The 24,209-nt window shown below is 41.5% G+C and overlaps 2 protein-coding genes across 3 annotated transcripts in view; both read right to left on the reverse strand.

The window, feature by feature from the left end:
* The window catches only part of sned1 (sushi, nidogen and EGF-like domains 1), a 107,668-nt gene that overhangs the window by 65,169 nt on the left and 18,290 nt on the right, over positions 1 to 24,209 (reverse strand). The window lies entirely within an intron of this gene.
* The window catches only part of crocc2 (ciliary rootlet coiled-coil, rootletin family member 2), a 58,095-nt gene that overhangs the window by 12,422 nt on the left and 21,464 nt on the right, over positions 1 to 24,209 (reverse strand). For both annotated transcript variants that reach the window (XM_083568416.1, XM_083568417.1), the window contains 17 exons: positions 23,970 to 24,176; positions 22,329 to 22,425; positions 20,303 to 20,392; positions 19,972 to 20,121; positions 19,414 to 19,613; positions 17,961 to 18,143; positions 17,239 to 17,383; positions 14,948 to 15,094; positions 14,595 to 14,825; positions 13,469 to 13,662; positions 11,483 to 11,610; positions 10,986 to 11,155; positions 9,823 to 10,002; positions 9,532 to 9,666; positions 9,311 to 9,454; positions 7,356 to 7,594; positions 2,041 to 2,200 (listed from right to left, as the gene is read on the reverse strand). In XM_083568416.1, the coding sequence (XP_083424542.1) occupies positions 2,041 to 2,200; positions 7,356 to 7,594; positions 9,311 to 9,454; positions 9,532 to 9,666; positions 9,823 to 10,002; positions 10,986 to 11,155; positions 11,483 to 11,610; positions 13,469 to 13,662; positions 14,595 to 14,825; positions 14,948 to 15,094; positions 17,239 to 17,383; positions 17,961 to 18,143; positions 19,414 to 19,613; positions 19,972 to 20,121; positions 20,303 to 20,392; positions 22,329 to 22,425; positions 23,970 to 24,176 (2,800 nt within the window). The remainder of the gene's footprint in view (positions 1 to 2,040; positions 2,201 to 7,355; positions 7,595 to 9,310; positions 9,455 to 9,531; positions 9,667 to 9,822; positions 10,003 to 10,985; positions 11,156 to 11,482; positions 11,611 to 13,468; positions 13,663 to 14,594; positions 14,826 to 14,947; positions 15,095 to 17,238; positions 17,384 to 17,960; positions 18,144 to 19,413; positions 19,614 to 19,971; positions 20,122 to 20,302; positions 20,393 to 22,328; positions 22,426 to 23,969; positions 24,177 to 24,209) is intronic.

The following is a 24,209-nucleotide window of genomic DNA, read 5'->3' on the forward strand; positions in this document are numbered from 1 at the left end:
GAAAAGGATTTGTACTGATTGGCCAGGCAGAGGGACCGAGCTGGGAAGGATGTACTGCAAGTAAGAGCAGTAAAGGATGGAGAGGGAAATGTGTTGACTAGTGAGGAGAGTGTGTTGAGAAGGTGGAGGGAGTATTTTGAGCAGCTGATGAATGAGGAAAATCAGAGAGAGAGAAGGTTGGACGATGTGGAGTTGGTGAAGCAGGATGTAGATAGGATTAGTAAGGAGGAAGTGAGAGCAGCAATTAAGAGGATGAAGAGTGGAAAGTCGGTTGGACCAGATGACATACCGGTAAAAGCGTGGAGATGTTTAGGAGAGATGGCAGTGGAGTTTTTGACCAGATTGTTTAACATGATTTTGGAAGGTTAGAAGATGCCTGAGCAATGAGGAAGAAGTGTGCTGGTACCGATCTTTAAGCATAAAGGAGATGTGCAGTCTTGCAGTAACTACAGTGGAATTAAGTTGATCAGTCACACAATGAAGTTATGGGAAAGAGTAGTGGAAGCCAGGCTGAGAGAAGAGGTGACCATCTGTGAGCAACAGTATTGTTTCATGCCGAGGAAGAGCACCACAGATGCCTTATTTGCTTTGAGGATGTTGATGGAAAAGTATAGAGAAGGACAGAAGGAATTGCATTGTGTATTTGTGGATTTAGAGAAAGCGTACGACAGAGTGCCAAGAGAGGAGTTGTGGTATTGTATGAGAAAGTCAGGTGTGTCAGGGTGAGGGTGATGCGGGACATGTATGAGGACAGTGTGACGGCAGTGAAGTGTGCAGTAGGTACGACAGACTGGTTCAGGGTGAAGGTTGGACTGCATCAAGGATTGGCCCTGAGCTCTTTCCTGTTTGCAGTGGTGATGGACAGGTTGACGGACGAGGTCAGACATGAGTCTCCCTGGACTATGATGTTTGCGGATGATATTGTGATTTGTGGTAAGCAGGTTGAGAAGAGCCTGGAGAGGTGGAGATATGCGCTGGAGAGAAGGGGAATGAGAGTCAGTAGGAGTAAGACCGAGTACATGTGTGTGAATGAGAGGGAGGGCAGTGGAGTGATGCGGTTGCATGGAGAAGAGCTGGAAAAGGTGGAGGAGTTCAGGTACCTGGGGTCAACAGTGCAAAGTAATGGAGAGTGTGTTAGAGAAGTAAAGAAAAGAGTGCAGGCAGGGTGGAGTGGGTGGAGAAGAGTGACAGGAGTGATTTGTGATAGTAGGGTATCTGCAAGAATGAAAGGGAAAGTTTATAGGACTGTGGTGAGACCTGCAATGTTGTATGGATTAGAGACAGTGGCATTGAGTAAAAGACAGGAGGCGGAGCTGGAGGTGGCAGAGCTAAAGATGTTAAGGTTTTCGTTGGGAGTGACGAGGATGGACAAGATTAGAAATGAGTTTATTAGAGGGACAGCGCATGTAGGATGTTTTGGTGACAAGGTGAGGGAGGCGAGATTGAGATGGTTTGGACATGTGCAGAGGAGGGACATGAATTATATTGGTAGAAGAATGCTGAGGATGGAGCCACCAGGTAGGAGGAAAAGAGGAAGGCCAAGGAAGAGGTTCATGGATGTGGTGAGGGAAGACATGCAGGTAGTTGGTGTGAAAGAGGCAGATGTAGAGGACAGGGTGGTATGGAGGCGGATGATCCGCTGTGGCGACCCCTAATGGGAGCAGCCGAAAGAAGAAGAAGAAGAAGAAGAAGAAGAAGAAGAAGAAGAAGAAGTAAGGTACTATGTCAGGGGAGGAGGTAAAGCGCTATAGGGTGAATTTCAAGTTATCTCCAAGGTGTTCACTGAGTTTGAGACCACTCAAATTCCCCAACAATAACCATAGCAATTTGTACCATAGCAATAACCTTTCTTTGTTTATAGGAGTATCATCATGCTGAAACATTATGCCACAGCATACAAAGACATCCTATACAACTAAGTACTTTTAACCTCCTGGCTTTCAAAGGGAAGGGTTTAGGAAAGGTCCATATATATATATAGTTTGGATGTGAAGGTCAGCTATGCACAAACTTCAGACAAGTGTAAGCAGGTGCAATGACCTTTCGGCGCAGTTCTTGGAGTTCTCGACGGGCCTGAAGGTGTGATTTTTCCAGATCACGCAGACTGGACCTCAGTTTCAGTGCCTCCTGCTGAAGAGAGGACTTACACTCCTCTAGGACGGCCAGTCTCTGCTCCTTCTCCTCCAGAGATCTCTTCAGACTGAGGAACAAAGTGACAACATAATCATCACAACCATGATATGTGACAGTCAGACAAATATGAACAATTTTAGACCAGCTTGTTTGTTGGTGTTTGAGTCTTCGTTCTCAATAACATATCTCCTTATTAGTCTACAAAATATTTGTATCATCTCTTGCTTATTCATCTAACCTGGCCAACCTGACATCAAAGTAATATAAATGTAAATGTTGGCAGAAGTCACAGTTAAGCTGCATGGTTGTCATAAACTGTTCTACTTCAGTCACTGCTGCAGGCCTCTACATTAAATTATGTCATTTGAATGTATGTAATTCCAACATAAAGTTTTGAACTAAGGACCTCTTGATGGCCAAAGCATCAATTATAAAACCAGAGCAGCAATAGAAATAAGAAGCAAAGTTTCACAGTCAGATTTAGTGCCTCTATCAATGTCAACTCGGGGCTAATGCACTATTAATGTTCATATAGGTCAGGATGAGGTCAAGACTTTGAGGTTGCACACAAAACATATCATTTGCAAATGCTTGATGCTGGTTAATGATTAAGGAGGATGTTTAAAAATAATTAGCTTCCCACTGGTCTGAAAAACGATAACCTTCTGAATATCCAAGTGTAAATGCTGTGGACAGAGAATTTGGACGTTAGTAATCCTCTATTAGCACAGCAAACCAAAAACACTGTTTCAAGGAGATATTCCAGTGTGTTTTCAATGAAAACAGCTCTCAGAATGCAGTCCTGTTCTTTTACAATCTTGTCTATTAAAGCATATTGTCTTTTTATAATGTGACCCAGCCTGCAAATGATTGTATGTTGTAGCAGCACAGATTCAGGCCAAACATTCATCTTAACTTATATTTAATGTGTCACTTAGGATATCTACTTTATTTAAAAAAATATAATTTTAAAATAATAACTAAGAAACAGATTTCAGCTTACCGTAACAGATTTTTAATAGTGTATATACAGTACATATATTTAGTTATATAGTATACAGGTAGTCCCGCAATGTAACGTGAAAATGTCGTACGTCGAGACATGGCCTAGCCTACTCAAGAGTCTTAAACATTTGTGAAAGAACTTTGCAGTTATATGTGTTTTGTGCATGAGTTTTAATACTATTTATCCATCCATCCAGTGTATTTTGAAGATCCACTCACCCTGCTACCACATTAATCCTCTTTAATTGATGTATTTAAGTGACGTTAAAAGCAAATGCTTTGTGGCAAATAACAGACAAATTCCTGCTGCCAGTCACATATAAAATACCATAAAATGAAAAGTTCCCTTTCAGGAACTCCAGCTACGTCAAAACGCTTTGGGCCAAGACCAGGAGTATAAAGCACATATGAGTGAAGGCAGCAGCAGCTTTCGGTGGTTGTAACGCATGCCGTTGCCAAGCTCAATATAACTTGGCTGGCTCATGAGCAGGAAGTGGTTTTATCTAGTAAATTAGATGAACGCTTTCTGACACCCGTGTCACAACCTCCGCGTCGGGGTCTTCCCGTTTTTCACACCGAGGTGTCCAGGTCATGGGTTAAACCTTATTCGGCCCGCCCCTTCACCCCCAGTTCTACTGTGAATTCCCACATTATGGGGCAGAAAGAATATAGTTTTGAGGCGATGTTTACGGGTTGAAGAGATGCTTGCCACCTATCTCTCTCTCGGAATCGCCTTCTCCCTTAAGACCCTGACATTACCCACGAAGCACCTACGCAATACATCAGCGCTCGTGGGTAAAGCCTATGCTTCAGCAGGTCAAGCCGCTGCTTCCCATATCAGGCTGACCTGCTGCATGAGTTGGATGTGGGAGGTGCCGTGGATGGCCGTTTAGATGAGCTTCGCCGTACGGCGGATCTGGCTCTCAGAGCCACTACGGAGACCGTTAGGGCCATTGGCCGGTCTATGGCTGCCCTGATGTCTACAGAAAGGCACCTGTGGCTCACACTGTCAGACATGTCTGATAGGGACAGGGCCGTACTGCTGGACACCCAGCTAACCCCTTCTGGCCTCTTTGGCGATTTCGTAAGCTCGGTGGTCGAGAGGTTTCAGGAAAATAAGAAACAGGTGGCTTCGTTCCAGCATTACCTTCTACGCCACTCACAGGGGGTTGCTCGGCGGGCGCAGCCCCAACCACAGCCCTCCGTCTCCCATCGGAAGGTGCAGAAAGGCCCTGTGAGGGATCCTGCGCGGCGCTCAGCGTCGAAGCCTCGTGAGGTGACAGATCTGAGTGTCAACTTCAACAGTAAAAGACGAAAAGATCCTGACACAGAACATTCTGGGGATCTGGCTGTGAAGGGGCATGCTGCACCGCTCTATCCGGTGCCCGCCCTGTCCCGGCCCCCTCAGGGTACTGGTCCGTTAACCCTGCCACCCTCTGTGCTTCAGGGCAAGGCCAGCTACAGCAAGCTCTTTCCTTGGTCTCCACCCGACGTCGTTGTGGTCCCGGAGACTTCGCCTCCCCTAAAGCCATCTCAGGTTGCTCCCTTGGCTCTGGGCATACCTGAGGTCAGTCTCGAGAGACTGATACCCCTAAGGCGCTGGAAAGCTCTTCCAGATGTGTCTCGGTGGGTCCTGCATACTGTAGAGCGAGGCTACAAGATTCAATTCGGGTCTCCTCCACTCCGTTTTTACTGGGTTCTTCCCACACTGGTGGGAAGCCAGCAGGCTCTGGTCATGGAACAGGAAGTAAACACTCTCCTGAGGAAGAGAGCCATTGAGGTGGTCCCTCCATCAGAACGAGAGTCTGGGTTCTACAGCCGGTACTTCACAGTTTCCGAAAAAGGACGGAGGGTTGCATCCTATCTTAGATCTACGTCAGCTGAACCACTCTCTCATGAGACTTAGGTTGGAGATGCTGACCCTCAAGCAGGTTGTGCTTCAAATCAGATCCGAGGACTGGTTTGTCATGGTAGATCTAAAGGATGCGTACTTTCATGTATCCATCCTACCTTCTCACAGGAAGTTCCTGAGGTTTGCTTTCGGGGCCGAAGCTTACCAATACCGGGTTTGGCCTTGCCCTTTCACCCCGTACCTTCACGAAATGGTTACCCTGAGGTCTCAGGGGAGATGTCTTCTCGCCCACATGAACGCCCACATCTCCTACATTACCCATCAAGGAGGTCTGCTTTGGCGCCCCCTGTGCAGGCTGGCGCACCATATCCTCCTTTGGGCCCAGGGGAAACTCCTCTCATTGAGGGCGGTTTACATCCTGGGCCGGTTGAACAAGGCAGCAGACACCCTGTCGAGGCAGGGGTTGAGACCTGGGGAATGGCGGCTCCACCGGGATGTGGTGGAGCAGGTTTGGGAGAAATTCGGAAGAGCCCAGGTGGATCTGTTTGCGTCTCTTGAGACGTTGCACTGTCCCCTCTGGTTCTCCCTTACTCCTCCAGCCCCGCTGGTTCTAGAGAGGGTTCGCCGAGATGGAGTCAGTCTCCTCCTGGTAGTTCCAAGGTTTCTGCACAAACCATGGTTTGCAAACCTGGTAGCTCTCCTCGAGCACCCTCCGAGGGAGAGTACTCTGAGGAGGGATCTTCTTTCCCAGCCAGGGGGTGCCATATTTCACCCCCGCCCAGAGCTGTGGAGGCTGTGGCTGTGGCCCCTGAGGGGCCAAGGCAGAGGCCCCCGGTACAACCTAGAGTGCCTGGGTGGGACCTGGCCATTGTTTTGGGGACTCTTTCTGAGCCCCCCTTCGAGCCTCTAGCTGAGGCATCTTGGAGGCACCTTTCAAAACCTCCTTTCTGTATTTTACTCCAGGTATGGCTGGTGCCTTCCTGTACCCCCGTACGGGATACATCTCCAAGGTGCCCTCGACCGTCCTACAACCCATAAGATTACAGGCATTTTATCCTCCTCCGTTCCAGGCCCCAGACCAGGAGAAACTGTACCGGCCCTGTCCGTTGCATGCACTGGACACCTACGTCCACAGGACGGGTCCTTGGAGAAGGACCGATCAGCTGCTCGTCTGCTACGGCCATCCCAAGAGAGGCCTCTCTGCTAATAAGCAGACTCTGAGCAGGTGGATTGTTGATGCTATCACGTCATCTTATGAGTCCTCTGGTCTCCCGGCTCCCTTCAGGTCAGAGCTCACTCCACCCAGAGTGTGGCTGCCTCAAAACTTCGGTCCTCTGGAGTTCCCCTCCAAGACATATGTGACGCTGCGGTCCACCCCGCTGACATCTGTGCGGTTTTATAACCTAGACCACAGTGCCACTCCTGGCCCCTCGGTCCTCCTCTAGCTGTGTTGACACATTTGGCAGGGACTGGGCAGTCTGGCATGATTGGACACTTGTTCCCAAAGTGTTTCGATGCAGCTCGAGTTCCTGAAAAAAAATGACTCTAGGTTCCCTGAGGTAACGAGACGCTGTGTATCTATACCACACCTCTGGTGTCCCTGCAGCGCTTTCTTCTCCCTTACAGAAGCTGCCGCTGCCTTCACTCATATGTGCTTTATACTCCTGGTCATGATGTGACCGGTGTCGGCCAGCGTCCAATTTTTGACTAATTACACACGTTATTTCGGAGCATGAACACTTGGGCACGTTCCCAAAGCGTTTCAACGCAGCGTTTTGTTCCCTCAGGGAACTAGAATTACATACGTAACCTAGAGATGTTATTTCATAAGATCAATTCTGCACATTGCAGTCATTCCATTTTGGATAAACCAACTGGCACATTAGGTGCATTAATGATATTCACAAGTGTACCTAATTTATTTGAAGAAAACATTGAATAATTAATCAACACATAATCCTTATTATTTAATTCTTTAAAAAGTCTCAAGCTTTTTGCAGATTCAGTGGTTTAATAATTACAGTCACAATATGTGACTGACTCTGAGGGTATGCAGCCTCAAGCAATGTTAAAAAAAACACAGCTTTAGCAAAATAAACAATAATATCAGACATACTACGCATCCATTTTGCGGTCATGTTATGCACTGTGTCCCCTCATGTAAGTACATCTTTATATGTGTAAATAAATGAGATGCCAAGAAAATAGAGGTGCTCGAATTAAAGCTTTTTTTCTCAGGTTTTTTTAAATAGACAAAACCTTGGTGATCTCAGTACAAATTCCAGCTTAGTAAGATGGGGACAATAATGATTTATATGAATGCAAACTTGTTTGTGTGGTGGTATTGTGTGGTTGGTATTTAAACCTGTTATTGTCACTCTCAGCTCTTTTGACAGCAGTCCGGAGTTCCTGGTTGGAGGTGTGGATGGTTTCCCGCTCTCTGCTTTCATCTCCCAGGGCTCTCTTCAGCTCCAGACTCTCCCTACGCTGGGCGTCTCTCTCCTGAACGCACTCTCGGAGCTGCCGATGAGTCCCGATCAGTTCCCTCCTACCGGCATCTCGGCTTTCCTCCACCTCTGCCAACTCCCTCCGCAAACGCTCCACCTGAGGAGAAAAGAAAATGAGAAAAGAGAGAAGAGAAGAAAATAAGTAATAGTGTAGTGTGATTAAGCTGCTAATCCTCACAGGAATTAATACAATTATCTTTTCAACAACCATTAACTGGTGCAGGTATGTGGATTATTGATGTCAGATTACATTACAACTCATAGTAAAGATGCACATTTTTGACAGCTGTATTCCATACGTGGCATAAAAAGCGGGTGACGACGGCACCGTTCCACTTTCCACGGTTTGAATGAAATGGAAAGACTGTCTATTAGTAAAATTCCATAGTCTGTCCCATTCAGTGCTCATTGCATGTGAGCATCACTCTCCTTCACACAGGGCCACTACTACTTACAAAGCAATATAGCATTGAAACTAGTTTTTAAATGTACAGTATAAGAAATAAATCAGAGGTATACTGTAGACAGGGCTCAGTTAAACACTTGTTCGACTAACTCAGGTAATAGTTTGGCATCTGCAAATATTTTTGGGGGGGGGCAGATTTCTGTGTCATAAAAACCAACCTGTCCAAATTAAATGAGAGGAAAAGGAGAAGGAGAGGGAAAGAGACAGAGAAATAGTGAAAGGAAAAGATAACCATTCCAAACACTGCTGATTTCAGCAATGTGATGGGAAACATCAGCCCTTTGTGTGTGTGTGTGTGTGTGTGTGTGTGTGTGTGTGTGTGTGTGTGTGTGTGTGTGTGTGTGTGTGTGTGTGTGTGTGTGTGTGTGTGTGTGTGTGTGTGTGTGTGTGAATATTAGGGAGGATTTGTGTTAACGGGGCCACACAAGAAGGTTTCGTCTCATAAATCCTAATGTGAGAAAAACAATGCTGTACCATTCTGGCCCAGGGCGCCTGTGTTTAGTTCATTGATTTGGGAGGTGAATGGTGTAAAGTGTGTATGTGTGTCTGCATGTGTGTGTGTGTTTAAGAGAGAAATTGAAGGGGAGGGAATAGCTTAAAGGGGTCAGGGTGAATATGGCTAGTACTTTGTGAGGAGAAAATAAACTTTCTGACACACAGGAATTTATGAAGATGGCTAAATCCATCGCTAACTCAGGCTACATCTTCTTTCTCTCTCTTTCCCGACCACCACGCACTGTCTCACTGCTGGCAGTTAGTCAACATCTGACCAGGCAAGTCAGAGGAGGATCAGTAAAAATAATCAAATACATGGAGGGAAAGGCACGGGGCCACCGGGGCCAGGAGAAAGATCACACACATACAAACACTTGAAGGAAGATTTAAACAGAAAAAATATAGATATAAGGTCTGGTTGTGCCCAGCGTTAGCAATCTTGCCACAGCCAGTGCCCTGAAATCTCCTGTACTATTGTGGTCAGAAAGGTTTTAACTTTAGACTAATAAGACATAATGCCATTCTGACTCACATAACCATTATTGGTGTTTTATCAAACCAACGAGTGGCAGTCTAGGCACATCAAACAGCAGCTTAAGCAAAGCCAAAATCAAAAGCATGAAGTGGTAAATGCTTCTCCACAGTACTGGTTCTAATTGGTATAAACTGGGCTCAAATAGGCCTTGTGCTGCCTCCCTGGCCAGTTCCCCCCTTCCAATGCAAATAAATCCACCTCCCAAGATGCAAAATATTCGCTTTGCTGGCCAACGCAGCCTTTTTCTTCCATGCTAAGAACAATACAATTGAACTGATGAAGTGATCTGCTGATTGATTCATAACCGTTGGTCTCACCTCCTGCTGAGCCTCGTGCCTGTGCAGAGACAATTCTCTGATCTGTTCATTGTGTCTCTTTTCTGAGATCTCCCGAGAGCTGAGAGACTCCTCAAAACATGAACGAAGCTGCTGCAGCTCACTCTGCAGACCTGCCATTGTGTCCTACAGGGAAAAGAGAACTTGGCATGTTAACCTCCTGCCAAAATAAAACCGATGCCCTATATTTGCTCTACATTTACCTTATCCTGTTCATGTTTGCTTAGGAAGTCTCTGTGCATGCGCTCCATCTCAAGCGCACCAGCTTCCAGTTCCTGCTGTAGCATGAGATTACGCTCTGCCAGAGCTGCTTTTTCTGCCTCTTTCTCAGACAGCGCCTGAGAAAATACAAAAGCAGCAACCTGACTGTCTTAAATTTAAATAACAGTAATTATAAGTAAGTCAATTACAAATATATCCTGATTGAAGCTAAATAAATCATTATTAAGTATCCGTGGACAGATACAAATACACACACAGACACACACACACACCTGTTGTTTGTGGCACTCGGCCTGTAACAGGCTGTCTGTGCAGTGTTGCTGCAGTTTGGCCAGCTGCTCCTGCAGCTGCTGCAGTTCCCTGCGACTGCGCAGCCGTAGATCCTCACACTCCGTACGCAGCTGATCCTCAGCCTGCTCCTTCTGTTCATTCAGGGTCAGGCGTATACATTCCTGATGCAGGGAAGACGTATCAGGTAAAGCTGCATCTCAAACTTTCAATTAAATTCTCCATCATGGTTATGAAGCTCTAATGCTTCGTGGTTTTGAGGTCTTAAGCATCTGTGCCTAATCACATCTAAAAAGCTTCCAGATTAAAAGTAGTGTTTAATTTGTTATTCATGTTGAATTGTATTGTGTAGTGCAGATGCAATTGATTTGGTAGATGCAATAATTTTGTATCATTGTTACACTGATACATAAATAGTAAAAAAATGATCAAATAAAATGTGCAGCCAGCATTTTTCATTACCAGGTGTTAAACCTGGTCATATGCCAGCTTTCAATTTTTCATGGTCTGGAAAAGTGTTTTCATTGTCTATTGCTGGTAGCATGAATCAAATGATTGGAAATTAGTGAGCAAATATAAACTCTGCTGTTAAAAAGAAAATACTGCATTTTTATGTGAATACACACGAAAAAATTTTAGAATGTGGGGCCTGAAAGCAGGATTATGAAAATCCACAATTTTTCTTTGTCTTGACATAATAAAAAAAAGAGGAGGTGATGTCACAGTGAGGTAGCTAGCAAACTCTCCTGCACACAACTTATGGATTGGTTAGTGCATGTGATATTTTTTTAATGATCTTGCTACAACTCTCCACTGTTTATTCTTTTACATGTCTGACTATAATTTTTGAAGACCTGCTTAAAAGCACACAATTTTTTTTTATATTTTACATTTTGTTCAGCAAACTATCTGACTGGAAAGATCATGGTTTTCTCACTATACAAAGCAAACACTTAATATAACTATTAAGAATAGATGTTTTAAGTTTTAATGTGACCAGGCACAGAAATAAAGGTAGTAATTTAGTGTTTTTTTGAGATGTTAAATAATAATGAATTATGGAAGCGAAAGTAATTAGCATTATCCAGTAGCGTTAGGGTCTGTTTTGTGGTCTTATATTTCAATGTACGGTACAAATAAGTGGAACCTTGTCCTTGCGCTCAGCTTCAAGTTGTTCCTGGTGAGAGTGTTGAGCAGCAGCAAGACTTCGCTGGGCATTTCTCTCAGCCTGAGCAAGCTTTAGCTCCAGAGCCTGTCTCTCCTGATGAGCCTGAGACACCTGCTGCTCCAGTTCACCTTGGAGACAAGACACCTCACCTGTGCACAAGTTATGAAACTTTGCTTAGTGGAAATCTACAAAAATCTATGTTGCTCACTTCCAGGTCAGAGGGAACATATGAAATCATAATTCTCGATTGAATTATTTTTATGGAGTACACAGTGACAGTGCTGACATGTAAATAGTGCATAATGTGAATGCTCTCTGTTAGGGGACTGTGCTGAACTCCAAAGAAGAGTGTAGATGACCCTTCAGGCCAGCTGTTTCAGAGATCCGGCAAATGAAATATATCTCTGGAATATCTGAAATATAGGCCCGGCATGGGCTGTTTTTTGGAGGCCAGAGGCTCCCAGAGAGATACTTACATGTCAGAGAATCGTTAGCCTGCTGGAGATTGCCTTTCTCTCCTTCTAACCGAGCCTGATCAGCCTCCAGAGACACGATCAGCTCCTGTCCATCAAACAGAGCTGACTCCAGAGACTCCCTCTCCGCTCTGAGAGAGAGACAGAGAGTGAGGGAACTGAGTAGTGCTTCAAATTGAGAAAAAACAGTAATGTTTAAGATCATGTTCATAGTGTTACTGTATATGAGTCTGTACCGTCTATGTCTTTCATGCCAACTGACAATACATTTATAAACGCTCCACAACAGGTGTCAGTTGCCGTAAAGACAGAACAAATGTGCCAAATGACAAATGCATTATGCTGATAGAAAAATGTGTTCTGACACTTTAGGGGCTGGAACATCAGTTATGATTTTTCAGAGTAAGACAATAGTGAGTTAACGGAGTAAAATAAAATTGTATGTCAAACATTAGAAATAAACTTTTTGATCTAGGACCATACATGATTTACAAAACTCTGTTTATTTCCTTTTTAACAAAAAAACATTTTATTTAAGGGCCAGATGAAATATATATAACTCTATTATTACAACTGTCAAAGTATTGTGATAAAATATTTATATTAGCTGTCATTTACATGGTCCTGAAAATACCTGTGTTACTATGTACAGTCATTCAGGAAAACCCACAAATTGTTAAAACCATCTGATGCTACTGTAGATGGAATAGACCTCCATAAATGTTAATCAGATTAAGAGTTGCCAAAAATGGCTTCTGTGGGAGCCATGCACAGTTATTTAAACTAAATATTTAAAGTATTTATTTTATTTTTAGAACCTTCTGTACTGTAATGGCGAGCTAGTGTTGTTGTGTCTACTGTCTCCTTGTGTTATGCTGTCTTTAGTTTTTTTTGTACTTAAAGTTTTGTGTAGTTCCATGTTCCAGTTGTTAATTTATGTTGTCTGATGTAGCACCTTGTTCCTGTTTCATTTTTATGTACATGGTTGGAATGACAATAAAGCCTACTTGATTTGACTTGATGAATACACAAATCAGGCATAACATTATGACCACCTACCTAAAATTGTGTTGGTCCCTCTTTTGCTGCCCAAAAAGTAATACCCATTGAACATTAACAGCATTATATTCTTCAGCAATAAAGCTACAGAGGCTCGTCTGTCTTCGCTCCACACGTGCATCAATGATCTTTGGATGCCCATGACCCTGTCCCCGGTTCACAACTGTTCCTTCCTTGGACCACTTTTGATAGATACTGACCACTGCTAATCAGGAAACCCCACAAAAGCTGCAGTTTTGGAGATGCTCTGACCCAGTCATCTAGTCATCACAATTTGACCCTCATCAAACTTGCTCAAATCTTTCCATTTGCCTATTTTTAATGCTTTTAACACATCAACTTTGAGAACAAAATGTTCATTTGCTGCCTAATATATCCCACCCACTAACAGGCACTATGATGAAGAGATAATCAGTGTTATTCACTTTACTAACATAATAATGTTATAAGGTCCTATTGTTATGCCTGGTCAGTGTATCATATATTAAAAGTTATTCCAACAGTTCAGTTGAACAATTCTTATTCTCTGATTCTTATTTAATTCCTAAAAATGATATTTTTATCAACCTTTTATATAAGGCAAATTCATCACAGCTCGGCTTTTACAATCCGGAACGTCGCTGAGAATGCGATGGGTAGTGAGGTGATCATTAAAACAGTAGAAAGCATGTCTGACCTAACCTCAGACTTTGATTGAAAAGGCTCACGGTCATTAGGAAGAGTTTAATGAGTGAAAAAAACCCTATTGATTACTGCCCGAAACCTCACTAAAACACATAGGTGCTTAACATCAGCTGCCAGTCTCAGAATCCAACATAAATACCAAAACTTAGTCCAAATTCACTTACGAAAACCCACACAAACTAAAACTCATACGCACACCCACATACCCACGTGTGCACACGCAAGCACAGTCATGCACTCACTCACCGAAGAGCAGCCAGCTCTTGGGTGAGCGCCTTGGATTTTCGCTGTTCTGTGGTAAGCTGGACAGTCAGCATGGCTTTGTTTTTTGCCAGCTCCTCTCTCTCTCTGCCCGTCCTCTGCAGCGAGGCAGTCTGGAGATCAGCTTCTTTTCGACACACACTCAACTGCTCCAATGCTGCCTGCTTCTGCTTACTGGCCTACACATACACACACACCACAAATGTACATATTTACTTAGTTATAGAAACATGAAAATGTTTCCACCATAAATCTGAATATTATTCAGCATTTAAAGTTAATTCCCACACCGGTCAGAGTATTCTCAAGTGAGACTACATGTCGTTCACTAGCAGGTAAAATATTCACCACGATGTCATTGTTAATGGATTCGCCACTAGAAGCCGTGGCCATTGTCAACGTGTCAATCAGTGCGGGGCTGCTGGACTCGAGCTGTGAATGAGCACAGGAACTTGGCCAAACTGTTTACAGAGTGCAGCCAAACAGCAGGTTGTCCAAATATTTCCCCGAAACATGAAACTTTTCCCCACTGAGTGTGTAGTGAACCATTTGATATCAAGCAAGGGGAACGTTCATATGATATGCTAAGTCACTCACCTGACACGTACAGCGTCTAAGTGAAATGGCTGATGACAATTGTAACAGTTGGAACATTGGAAATGTGGCTAAAATCTTTGCAAAATCAAAATCTTTCAGTAAAAAAAAAGTCCTTCTGTGTACCTTCACAACCTAGGCTTTTTTATCAAAAAAACCTGCTTTAAATTTCACACCATCTAATGCATAACTTAAGTTCAGGCTGCTAATTTACTGCCCTTCTTACTAGTCTCCTCTCAGTGAATCTAGCAAGTCTGTAATATCAATCTGTGCTGTCCTCCTCTTCTTCCTTCACACTTAAGGGGCCAAATGCTCCAATTCCTGAGAGCTTCATAAAACACACATTTGGGCCAAGATTCATATAGAGAATGCTCAGAGTGCAAGGTGTTAAGTTGCATGGCAGATGCATCCAATATCTCCCCTTGGCTTTTTTTAATATGACAACGGGACACTTCAGAGTGCAGCTGAGAGTTGTGAATCACTGCATACACCCAGGTGCAGGCGAAAGAAGGCCGACCTGGGCAAGCTGCTCCAGAGTTAAAGTCTTCTCCCTCTGCAGCACGCTCAGCTCTGCGTCCAGACTTCCTCGGGCCTCTTGGAAGTGAATGTGTGTGGCCTCCAGAGCTCGCTTTTCGGCCATCACATCCAGCAGCTCCTGCTGCACGCGTGTCAGATCCTCCCTGGCTGCTGTCCGCTCAAGCTCCACCTCTCTTTTCCGTTCGCTAAGCGCTGCCTTTTCAGCCTCCACCTTAGGGGGAAATGTCAGAGGTCAAAGGTTAATATATACATGTACATTTGGTTTTATATGAGAATGTTAAGGGTGATGTGTGGCAGAGTAAATGTCAGTTGTATGAACTGACTGTTTCAGACCTGTAGCAGCACACGGTTCAGCTCCACCTTGTCTTTGGCTAAACCTTCGCTCAGGGCACCCATCTTGGCTAAGGAGTCTCTAAGCGCTGCAGCCTCGCTTTGCAGTTTGGTAAGTGTCAACTCCTGCTCAGCATTCTGGACCTCTGCCTATTAAAAAAATTGCTTCTGTAAATTCAGTTATATGGTTGCTGAGTAGACTAATTATAATGAAGTTTTATAATGGAGTTTTAGAGTACAAATCTTCTTTCACTAGAGCAGTAACCTTACACTACATCCTCTTTGCTTTACATTTGGAAAGCTTATGTACTGTGTGAGGATTAAAATAATGCTGTTACATTCATGAACATTTTTTTGGTTAGTGAAAACAACTGAATAGAATAGAATAACAATACATTAACACTGTTCAAGTATAAAACAAATTAGGCTTGCATATCTCATTCTTATGTGCAATTTGTAATTATACATACATGTGTTTTTATTTACAGTACAAAATACCTGGTATACAAGTCAACATAAACCATTAGTTTATGCACATAGTTCACAAACAGTAGCTGCATTGCAGTCTATAGCAAAGAGTGCAAATGACCAGACACATATACCAATATAAAGTGTATAATATAATACTACAGGAATGTATTAGATTACTATGACCAGAGGTGACAAAAGTACACAGCATTTTGTTGTTATTATAAGTGTATACAAATAAAAGTAGACCCTTTACAGACATGAATGATGCATTGATTTTATCTGTACGATCAAAAAAAAAAAAGACAAAAAAATTTTTGCCAGCACATTTGTTGACTCCAGAGGGTTAATTGGATTTCGGTGCTGATTTGAGAATTGGTGCATCAATAAAACAAAAGTTTAGTGATCAAAAATAATTGTTAATTTTTATATATATATACAGTATATACTGTATATATATATGTATGTCTGTTAGCTACATTGCTTGTTGCCTTCTGCTTTGTTATTATAAGCTTCGTAAACTAGCGTACTTCTGTCATGTGTGAGAGCCAGGAAATGATACACCAGTGGTAGATTGAAAAAGCCGCGCAATGACAGTACATTGGTTGATAAGCTGAAAACGGTGCGCAATGAGAAGAAAAAAACTAAAGTAACAAGTTTGTTTTAAAAATGTAATTAGTAGAAAGTACAGATATTTGCGTAAAATATGTAATGAGTGAAAGTAAAAATAAATAGTAAAGTACTGATACCAGAAAAAATCTACTTAAGTACAGTAATGAAATATTTGTACTTCATTACTTCCCATCTCTGGTCCACATGTTAGTCCTTGGAGGTCTCCAGTTACCTTCCACCTCCCAAAAACATTGCAGAAGTTGGACTGGCTTTGCTAAATCGAAGCTAGGTGTGAATGCATGTGTGTGCATAGAGTTCTATGATGGCCCACCTCACACTCAGTGTTATCAGGAAAGACTTTCAAACAACTGCTACCCTGACCAGAAGAACACAGCTAATGATGAATAAATGTCATGTTGATTAGTATTCTATAAAAGCACTGCTCTGATAGAACTGCTGGGCAGTAACTCAGTTTTCAAATCCCTATCAATGTAGTAGTTTTGTAAATATTTATATATTTTTTTCTTCTGTGTGCTCCATATGTTACCTTACACCTCCACTATTCTTCCAGGCAAACACTTATTTGATCTCTCTACGATCGGTTAGAATGTATTCTGCTTACCAGACCCTCATATACATCGGTCTCATGTGCATTCAATACTAACAATGTTTTACAATAAAGTTTTCAGGGGCATTTAACCCCACATTACCCTGTGCTGAGTTTTGCTGAGTTTTATGGGCTAACACTGAAAATGAGTGTCTGCTCTCTAACTGTGAGATGAAAGATCTCAAGAATGCACTGTTGCAGGGAAAACATCAAACGCTGCTAATAAGTATAGCGGTATAGCCAATTCAAGGTCAGAGTAAACACAAGTTCCAGTAATTCGGCAAAAAGGCTGGACTTCAAACAGAAATAAAGCTATTTACTCTGTGGATAAATAATGCATTAAATCTGCATAAACACAGTTTTATGACCCTGGCAAGAGTATGTTTCATACAGGTGAGAACAGTTATGATATAAATTAAGAACATATGGCAGTGAGAATAATGGACTTGATTTAGTTAGTAGGTGAGCCATTAGTAGTGTGTTAGTGGGGGATGTAAGAGCTTTGGGGTGCATGTACACTGCATGTGTGCTTTGAAGTTTGCATATTATTAGGGATGCATATAAAAATAAGTATTGGTTTGTGCTTGAAACTTAGTGTGTGTGGTACCTTCGACAAAGCCTGTACAAGGCTCCTCTTCTCATCTTCCAGTACTTCTTTCTGTAGTGTGAGCTGACTCAGAGCTTCTTTTACAGTCACCAGCTCTTTGCGCACATCCGAGTGCTTGGCCTCCAGCTGTTCAACAGTCCGCTGACTACAGTGAACACACACACACACACACACACACACACACACACACACACACACACACACACACACACACACACACACACACACACACACACGCATCCCTCATTGCACGACTGCATGCATAGAAATACAATTCAGCACAAGATGTTAGAGACTCAGAGCCAAACCACATGTAAAATGTAGGCAAACACTGACAAACATTCACACAAATCCACACGTACACACTTGCGTTTGCTTCCGCGCACAAGCAAAACGTTTTCTATAAACAAGGCCAATTCCTTCCTGTAGGTCATACAGCATCTCATTTGTAAACATTTCAGCTCTTGTTTTTCTACAAAGCATAGGTCCTTAGCAGGTCTGTCATGCTGTCTTTTAAAACAAGAAATCCCAAAAGACACAAAATACACTGATAATCAGAAGACCAGAACAATAAAATATCTTTGAATTTAATGGCATATGCAAACAATGCTGTCCTGGTTTGGTTCAAAGCGCCTCCACGGACGACATGTGTTAGTGATATTGCTTGTAAACAAACACAGGCTGCAGGGGAAGTTAAGGTCCGGACTTGCTCAATAACGTACCCCCTCTCGGCTTCGGAGCACTCGCGAGCCAGCTGCCTCTCCAGGTCCTCCCTCTGCTGTCGGAGGAGCTCTCTCTGCCTCTGGTTTTCTAAAGACGCGCTCCTTAAACGCTCCAACTCTGCTTGATCACAGTTCAGCTGGTGCTGCAGGCTAGAGAGCTGCTTCTCCAAGTCATCCCTCTCACTGGAACGGGAGTAAAATAGAGCGGATTGGGAACTTGAAATTAAGTGTTATAAATCAAGTGTATGGATGCTTGTCTCAAAGCTACCAAATGCCACTTTACAGTGTGTTTCCAGGATCAAGTGTTAAGTTATTGCTAATGTCAAAAAGTCTCATAAAAGGTACAAAGTGTCTTCCCTGTGATAGCTCTCCTAAATCTCTCTCTCTATATATATATATATATATATATATATATACACACATTATTTATTATTATATGTTTTTTAGCTCTGGTTTTAGACCTGACAATTTATTTTAAGGCCTTTTATATTTATTCACTGTACAAATGCTTACATATATATCACATGGTCACATCGACCATGCCAAACTGCATTTTGTTGCTGTGTACCTGTACAATGCAATGACAATAAAGTATATAAATCTATCTATCTATCTATCTATCTATCTATCTATCTATCTATCTATCTATCTATCTGTCTATCTGTCTATCTGTCTATCTATCTATCTAAAAGACAGCTGATCTACAGAGATGGCTTCCAAAAATCCATCCAGGAAGCCAAGCTGTCAGCTGGCTCAAAACACAAATTACTTGCTCTTCTACATTAATTTTGTAAGCCAGTTGTAAATTCTAAAAAAAACAGTTTGGCATATAAAGAAATTTACACAATCTTCCTGTTCCCCAAAATGTAATCACCAGAAACATTTTTTGGATTTGGATGGTCTTTTTTATGTTGCACTGGTGCTAATGTAGGGGATTATAGGACAGCATAGCCTCTGGTTTTGCATAATCATATTAATCATCCCAAGTTTAAAGTATTCTGAAAAAACTTGCTTATGGTTTCTGACAATGTATGATGTAGCACCAAGGAAGCGGTAGCTCAGAGGTTAAAGCTCTGTGTCATTGATAGAATGTTGGGGGTTCAAGCCCCAGTATTGCCAAGCTGCCAATCTTGGGCCCTTAAGCAAGGCCCTTACCCAGGGGTGCTGTATCATAGCTGACCCTGTGCTCAGACCCCAGTATAGCAAAGAGAGATTTTGTATGATTGCAAAGTAAATTTCCCTATCTATGATGCATAGCTAATACAGTTATTGTGAAGCTAGAATCTTTAACAGCATTAAATCTCCAAATAATGTAAGTGGTGCTTTAGGAGAAACTGAAAAAAGACTATTAGATTTATTTACATTGATAAATGAAAGAAAGAAATTTTAGCCTCCTGACACATCTGGGCTTTTCGAACAGTTAAGGCAGGAGACACGCAAAAAAAAGGTCTACCTGGAGATAATGCCCAATGAGTTGCGATATCTCTGGGCATCTCTGCTGCTCTCCTCGCCAGCCCTCTCTGCACGATGGTTCTCTTGTTCCAGCTGCTGAATTCTCTGCTCCAGCTGCCTCCTCTCAGACTCTCTATCCTGTAGCTGATCACTCAGTGTTGCAGCCTGCTTCAGTGCAGCTTCTAGACAATCCTGCAAATCCTGTAGTGGAGGAAATGCAGTCATTAATATGTTGCATACTGTACAAACCATCTACTCATTCACTAAGCACTTTGGCACGTTTCAAAATCACGTAAAAAGTTTGCCAGCATGTGAAGAGAACCTTTGATGTACACTTTTCCTGTAAATTTTATTCCAGGGTGATGAAAAACATGATCGAATCATGTTGCCGTGTGCAGAAAACAAATTGTGTTATTGCAATTCAGTTCAATCATGTAGAGCCAGTGAACAAATTTGAATTAAGTAATATTAATGAACTTTGTGTGATGGTCACGTGTACATTTGAACATCATCAGCTGAGAAATCTTTGCTAGAAAGTATAGTGGTAGATGTTGGTAACCTGAGTTTGTGTCTGCCGCTTGGATAATACCCGTCGTATAGCGTTCAGAGTGTTACCATGCTGAGGGGAGGAGAGATAGACAGAGGAGAGAGAAAGAATTTCTTCTCCGGGACTGTCTGAGCTGCTACTGTCCCTGTCCTCACCTACTGTCTGGGAATTAAACAAAACCGCAAAACACTCAACACTCAACAATAAAAAAAAATGTATAATCAAATGATTTTTAAAATGTTAGATTTTCTTTTTTAATTGATGCACATTTCCCATTAACGCTGAAAATATAGCAGCCCAATCACCTATACTGAAATATTTATTTAAGTTGCATATATATAACCTGGTGGATGCTGTAGAGAATCTGCTGTAAGCTGCCAACCTCACTGCTTAAGGTGTCCCTCTCAGCAGTGAGCTCAGCCTGACTCAATTCCTGGGCAGGAAAAATAGTAAAACTAATATAATTAATAATGATTAATTAAAATATTTTAGATACATCAAAAATGCATTAAATTAGCTACATAAAAGATTTAATTCGGAATTGTCTTTTCTTGTTTTTCATACACATCTAAAGGATTATAATGATTAATTATGCCTATGATCAACAGAGAATTAGAGAACAGGGAACACCAATAGGGATTGATTACAATAGATTACAATTCCATTATTGTCAGGTCTAAAACCAGAGCTAAAAAACATATAATAATAAATAATGTGTACAGTATATATATATATATATATATATATATATATATATATATATATATATATATATATATATATATATATATATATGTGTGTGTGTGTGTGTGTGTGTGTGTGTGTGTGTGTGTGTGTGTGTGTGTGTGTGTTTGTGTGCACATACAGTATAGTACCAGTCAAAGGCTTGGACAGAACTTTTCCTTCAGTCGTTTTTATTTATTTATATTATTTTCATTACACATATTGTGTATAGGAAAGGAACACATTTATTAGAATTACCAGCCTCAGAAAACGAATAAATTCAAGTGGCAGACATATTTCACCATCCACTGTCAAGAGGAGACTGCATGGGTCAGTCCTTCATGGTGGAATTGCAGAAAAGAAAGCATTACTTTGGAAGAAGAACAAGCAGAAGAGACTTGGGTCAAGAAACACAAGGAATGGACTTTAGTTCAGTGGAAAACTGTCCTTTGGTCTGAAGAGTCCAAATTTAAGATTTTTTGTTTTTAACTGTCGTGTTTTTGTTAGACGTACAGAGGGTGAGTGGCCGGTTGCAGAATGTGAGGTTCCAACTGCGAAGCATGGAGGACAAGGTGGTGGTGGGGGGCTGCTTTGCTGGTAAAACTGTGGGTGATTTAGTCAAAATTGAGGCCACACTTAAAAGCATGTCTACCACAGCATTTTGCAGTGACATGCCATCCCATCTGGTTTGCACTTAGTGGGACTAAACTTCCAACAGGACAATGACCCCAAACATACCTCTAGGTTATGTAAGAGCAATTTGTCCAAGAAGGAGAGTGATGGAGTGATGCATCAGATGACCTAGCCTCGGCAATCACCAGTTAAAATGGTTTGGGACGAGTTGGACCAGAGAGTAAAGGAAAAGCAGCCAACAAACACTTAACACCATCTTGAAACACCTCAGGATTGTTTGAAAACTATTTCAGGTAACAAGCTCATGAGGCTGATTGAAAGAATACTAAGAGTGCGCAAAGCTGTAATCAAAGCAAAAAGTGTCAAGAATCAAAAATATAAAACATATTCTGGGTTGATTAATATTTTTTGATCACCACATAATTCCATTTGTGTTATTTCATAGTTGGATTTCTTCAGAATGAATGTACAATGTAGAAAATAATAAAAGATTAAGAAAAACCTGTGTAGGAGAAGGTTTGTCCAAACTTTTGGCTGGTGCTGTAATATACAAATGCATATTGTAATCTAACCCTGATTTCAGACGCAACAATAGTGGGGTCTTAACTCCAGTCCTAAAAGACATCATTCTTAAGCTTTAAATCACAATTTTGGAGGTTTTTCACAGATTTCAAATAAAAATATTTTTCAATCTCCAATTAGGGAATGGGTAAGAAAATAAATAAATAAATAAATAAATAAATAAATAAATAAATAAATAAAGAAAGAAAGAAAGAAAGAAAGAAAGAAAGAAAGAAAGAAAGAAAGAAAGAAAGAAAGAAAGGGTTTTTTTGGTGATGTACAGTAAATAAACATGACATTCTTGGAGAGTTTGAGCACATACAATACTATAAAGATTCCAAGAATATTTTCACAAACAACAATTACAGAAGACTCGGTAGAGTTTACCAGGAGCATGAACACTTTACATAACAACCCTTATACAGTATGCTATACTTCCTGTAGACTCTCACCATCCTATGCAGACTGCTTTGCAATGCTGCCAGGCTGTTCTCTTTCTCACTGTTTTGAGCTCTTAGATGCTTTAAAGTGTCCTCCAGTGCCTGGATCCTAAAAAGACGTATAAATGTTGGAAAATGTACAAGTGTACATGTACAAACTGAGGCTGACAAATACTGTTTTAAGCATTAAAAGCATTAAAAACCCATAATACCCCTTGTATTATCCTTCAGATTTGTCAACCATACCAAACCAGGTATTAAAGACTACCAGTTCTTCCAGAATACCAAGTTCAGCAGTAGTAGTAGGTTTGGATGCATACAGTTAACCAAATGCCTGATAACAGCAACGCATCAGATTACACACTTGGGTAGATGCTTAGCTCAATTCACACAACCCACAATAGTGCAGATGGTTTCTCAATTACATTAAGTAAAGGAGCATTTATTCATCCCCTTAGGGTTCTCATCTGATTCTCATTCGTTCCCCAGCCCACCCCACAGCCCACCCCACTCGCAATTACAATCAGCCAAAGGGTCATAGGTCATAGAGCATGGAGTATAAAGTCTGCTCTGCTCATAGTACAACCATTATTGCTTAGTAGATTACAATGCAATTTAATATAAGAATGGTACAAGGTCTTAATGTATTAAAGGACCCAAAGATTCAGAAAACCTATGGATTAAGTCCACAGAATGACATAAGAATATCCTAACAAAATCATATCACTTTTTTGAACAAGACAATACTTATATTATGACTATAAGGATCAGCTTCGACAACAGCTTTAAAAAAAAAAAAAGCTTTGTTTATGCATAAAATGAACTGTCTTGCACTTAAATTCCAGCTTTCAGCTAAATTTTTAATTTTCCCTTGCTTATGTAGATGCGTTCCGATGAACACATTATAAGTTGAAAATATCGTAAGTCGAGACATAGAGGAGGAGTTTTAAAGAATGGAGGAATCTTAAAGAATGGTGTTCAGTATGGGGTAGTATACTATAATTAGTTAATAATTTAACAAATTACAGTACATAATTTAGCAAAACAGAGCATTTTACAGTACCACACTGTATATATATGTACGGGCCCGTGGGCGAGTGCCAGTTCGCAAGTTTGTTTAGTCTCTGCCTTGCACTTTTAGCACATTTTAAAAAAAATTTTATTATTGAACTTAAAAACAAGAACTTTGAGTTAGTGCAGTGCCACTGTGGCTACTCACTCTGTACCGGAAATAAGATTTGTTTTGCATATGCATAAAAATGCTAAAGAATCCATAGCGCTAGCATCAGTGGTTACTGGCTAATGCTGGTGCTATGGATTCTTTAGCGTTTTTATGTTCAGCTTTAAGAATTTCTCTTAAAAGGAATAAATCCTGACAATTCCACACAAAATACAATTTTGTACAATTTGAAATACCACAATGTCTTAGGTCCATAGTTAAATCTGCAATTTTATTATTTTGGTTTAACACAAATGCAGAATGTATTGTTTGTTCATATTTGTTAAACCATTTTTAGGTAACATATATTGTGAATAGGTAATATAAACCTTTAGCTATAATGTATAGTTCCAGGGGCATCTACCAAAAACGTCACCTATTAATCATGTAGGTGCAATATGTATAAGCATGAGGGGTTAATAAGTCATACAGACCTGGAGTTGAGCTCCATTTTCTCTACATTGAAGCAGGCCTGAAGCTGCATAGCTTCCCTCAGTTTGTCTCTCAGCTGCCTCTCTAGAGCTGAGACCTCCAGACCAGTAGAGGCATTCTGATCACTCAAAGCAGCCTCCAGATTCATACAGACTGCATGTAGCCTCCGGCTAAGTGATGCATTCTCCCCCCGCATGTCAGAAAGACTCCTGTAACCACAAACACAAAAAGTCACACATTAG

This window comes from Silurus aristotelis, assembly GCF_946808225.1.
Source record: "Silurus aristotelis genome assembly, chromosome: 2".
In the NCBI taxonomy this organism is placed as follows: domain Eukaryota; kingdom Metazoa; phylum Chordata; class Actinopteri; order Siluriformes; family Siluridae; genus Silurus; species Silurus aristotelis.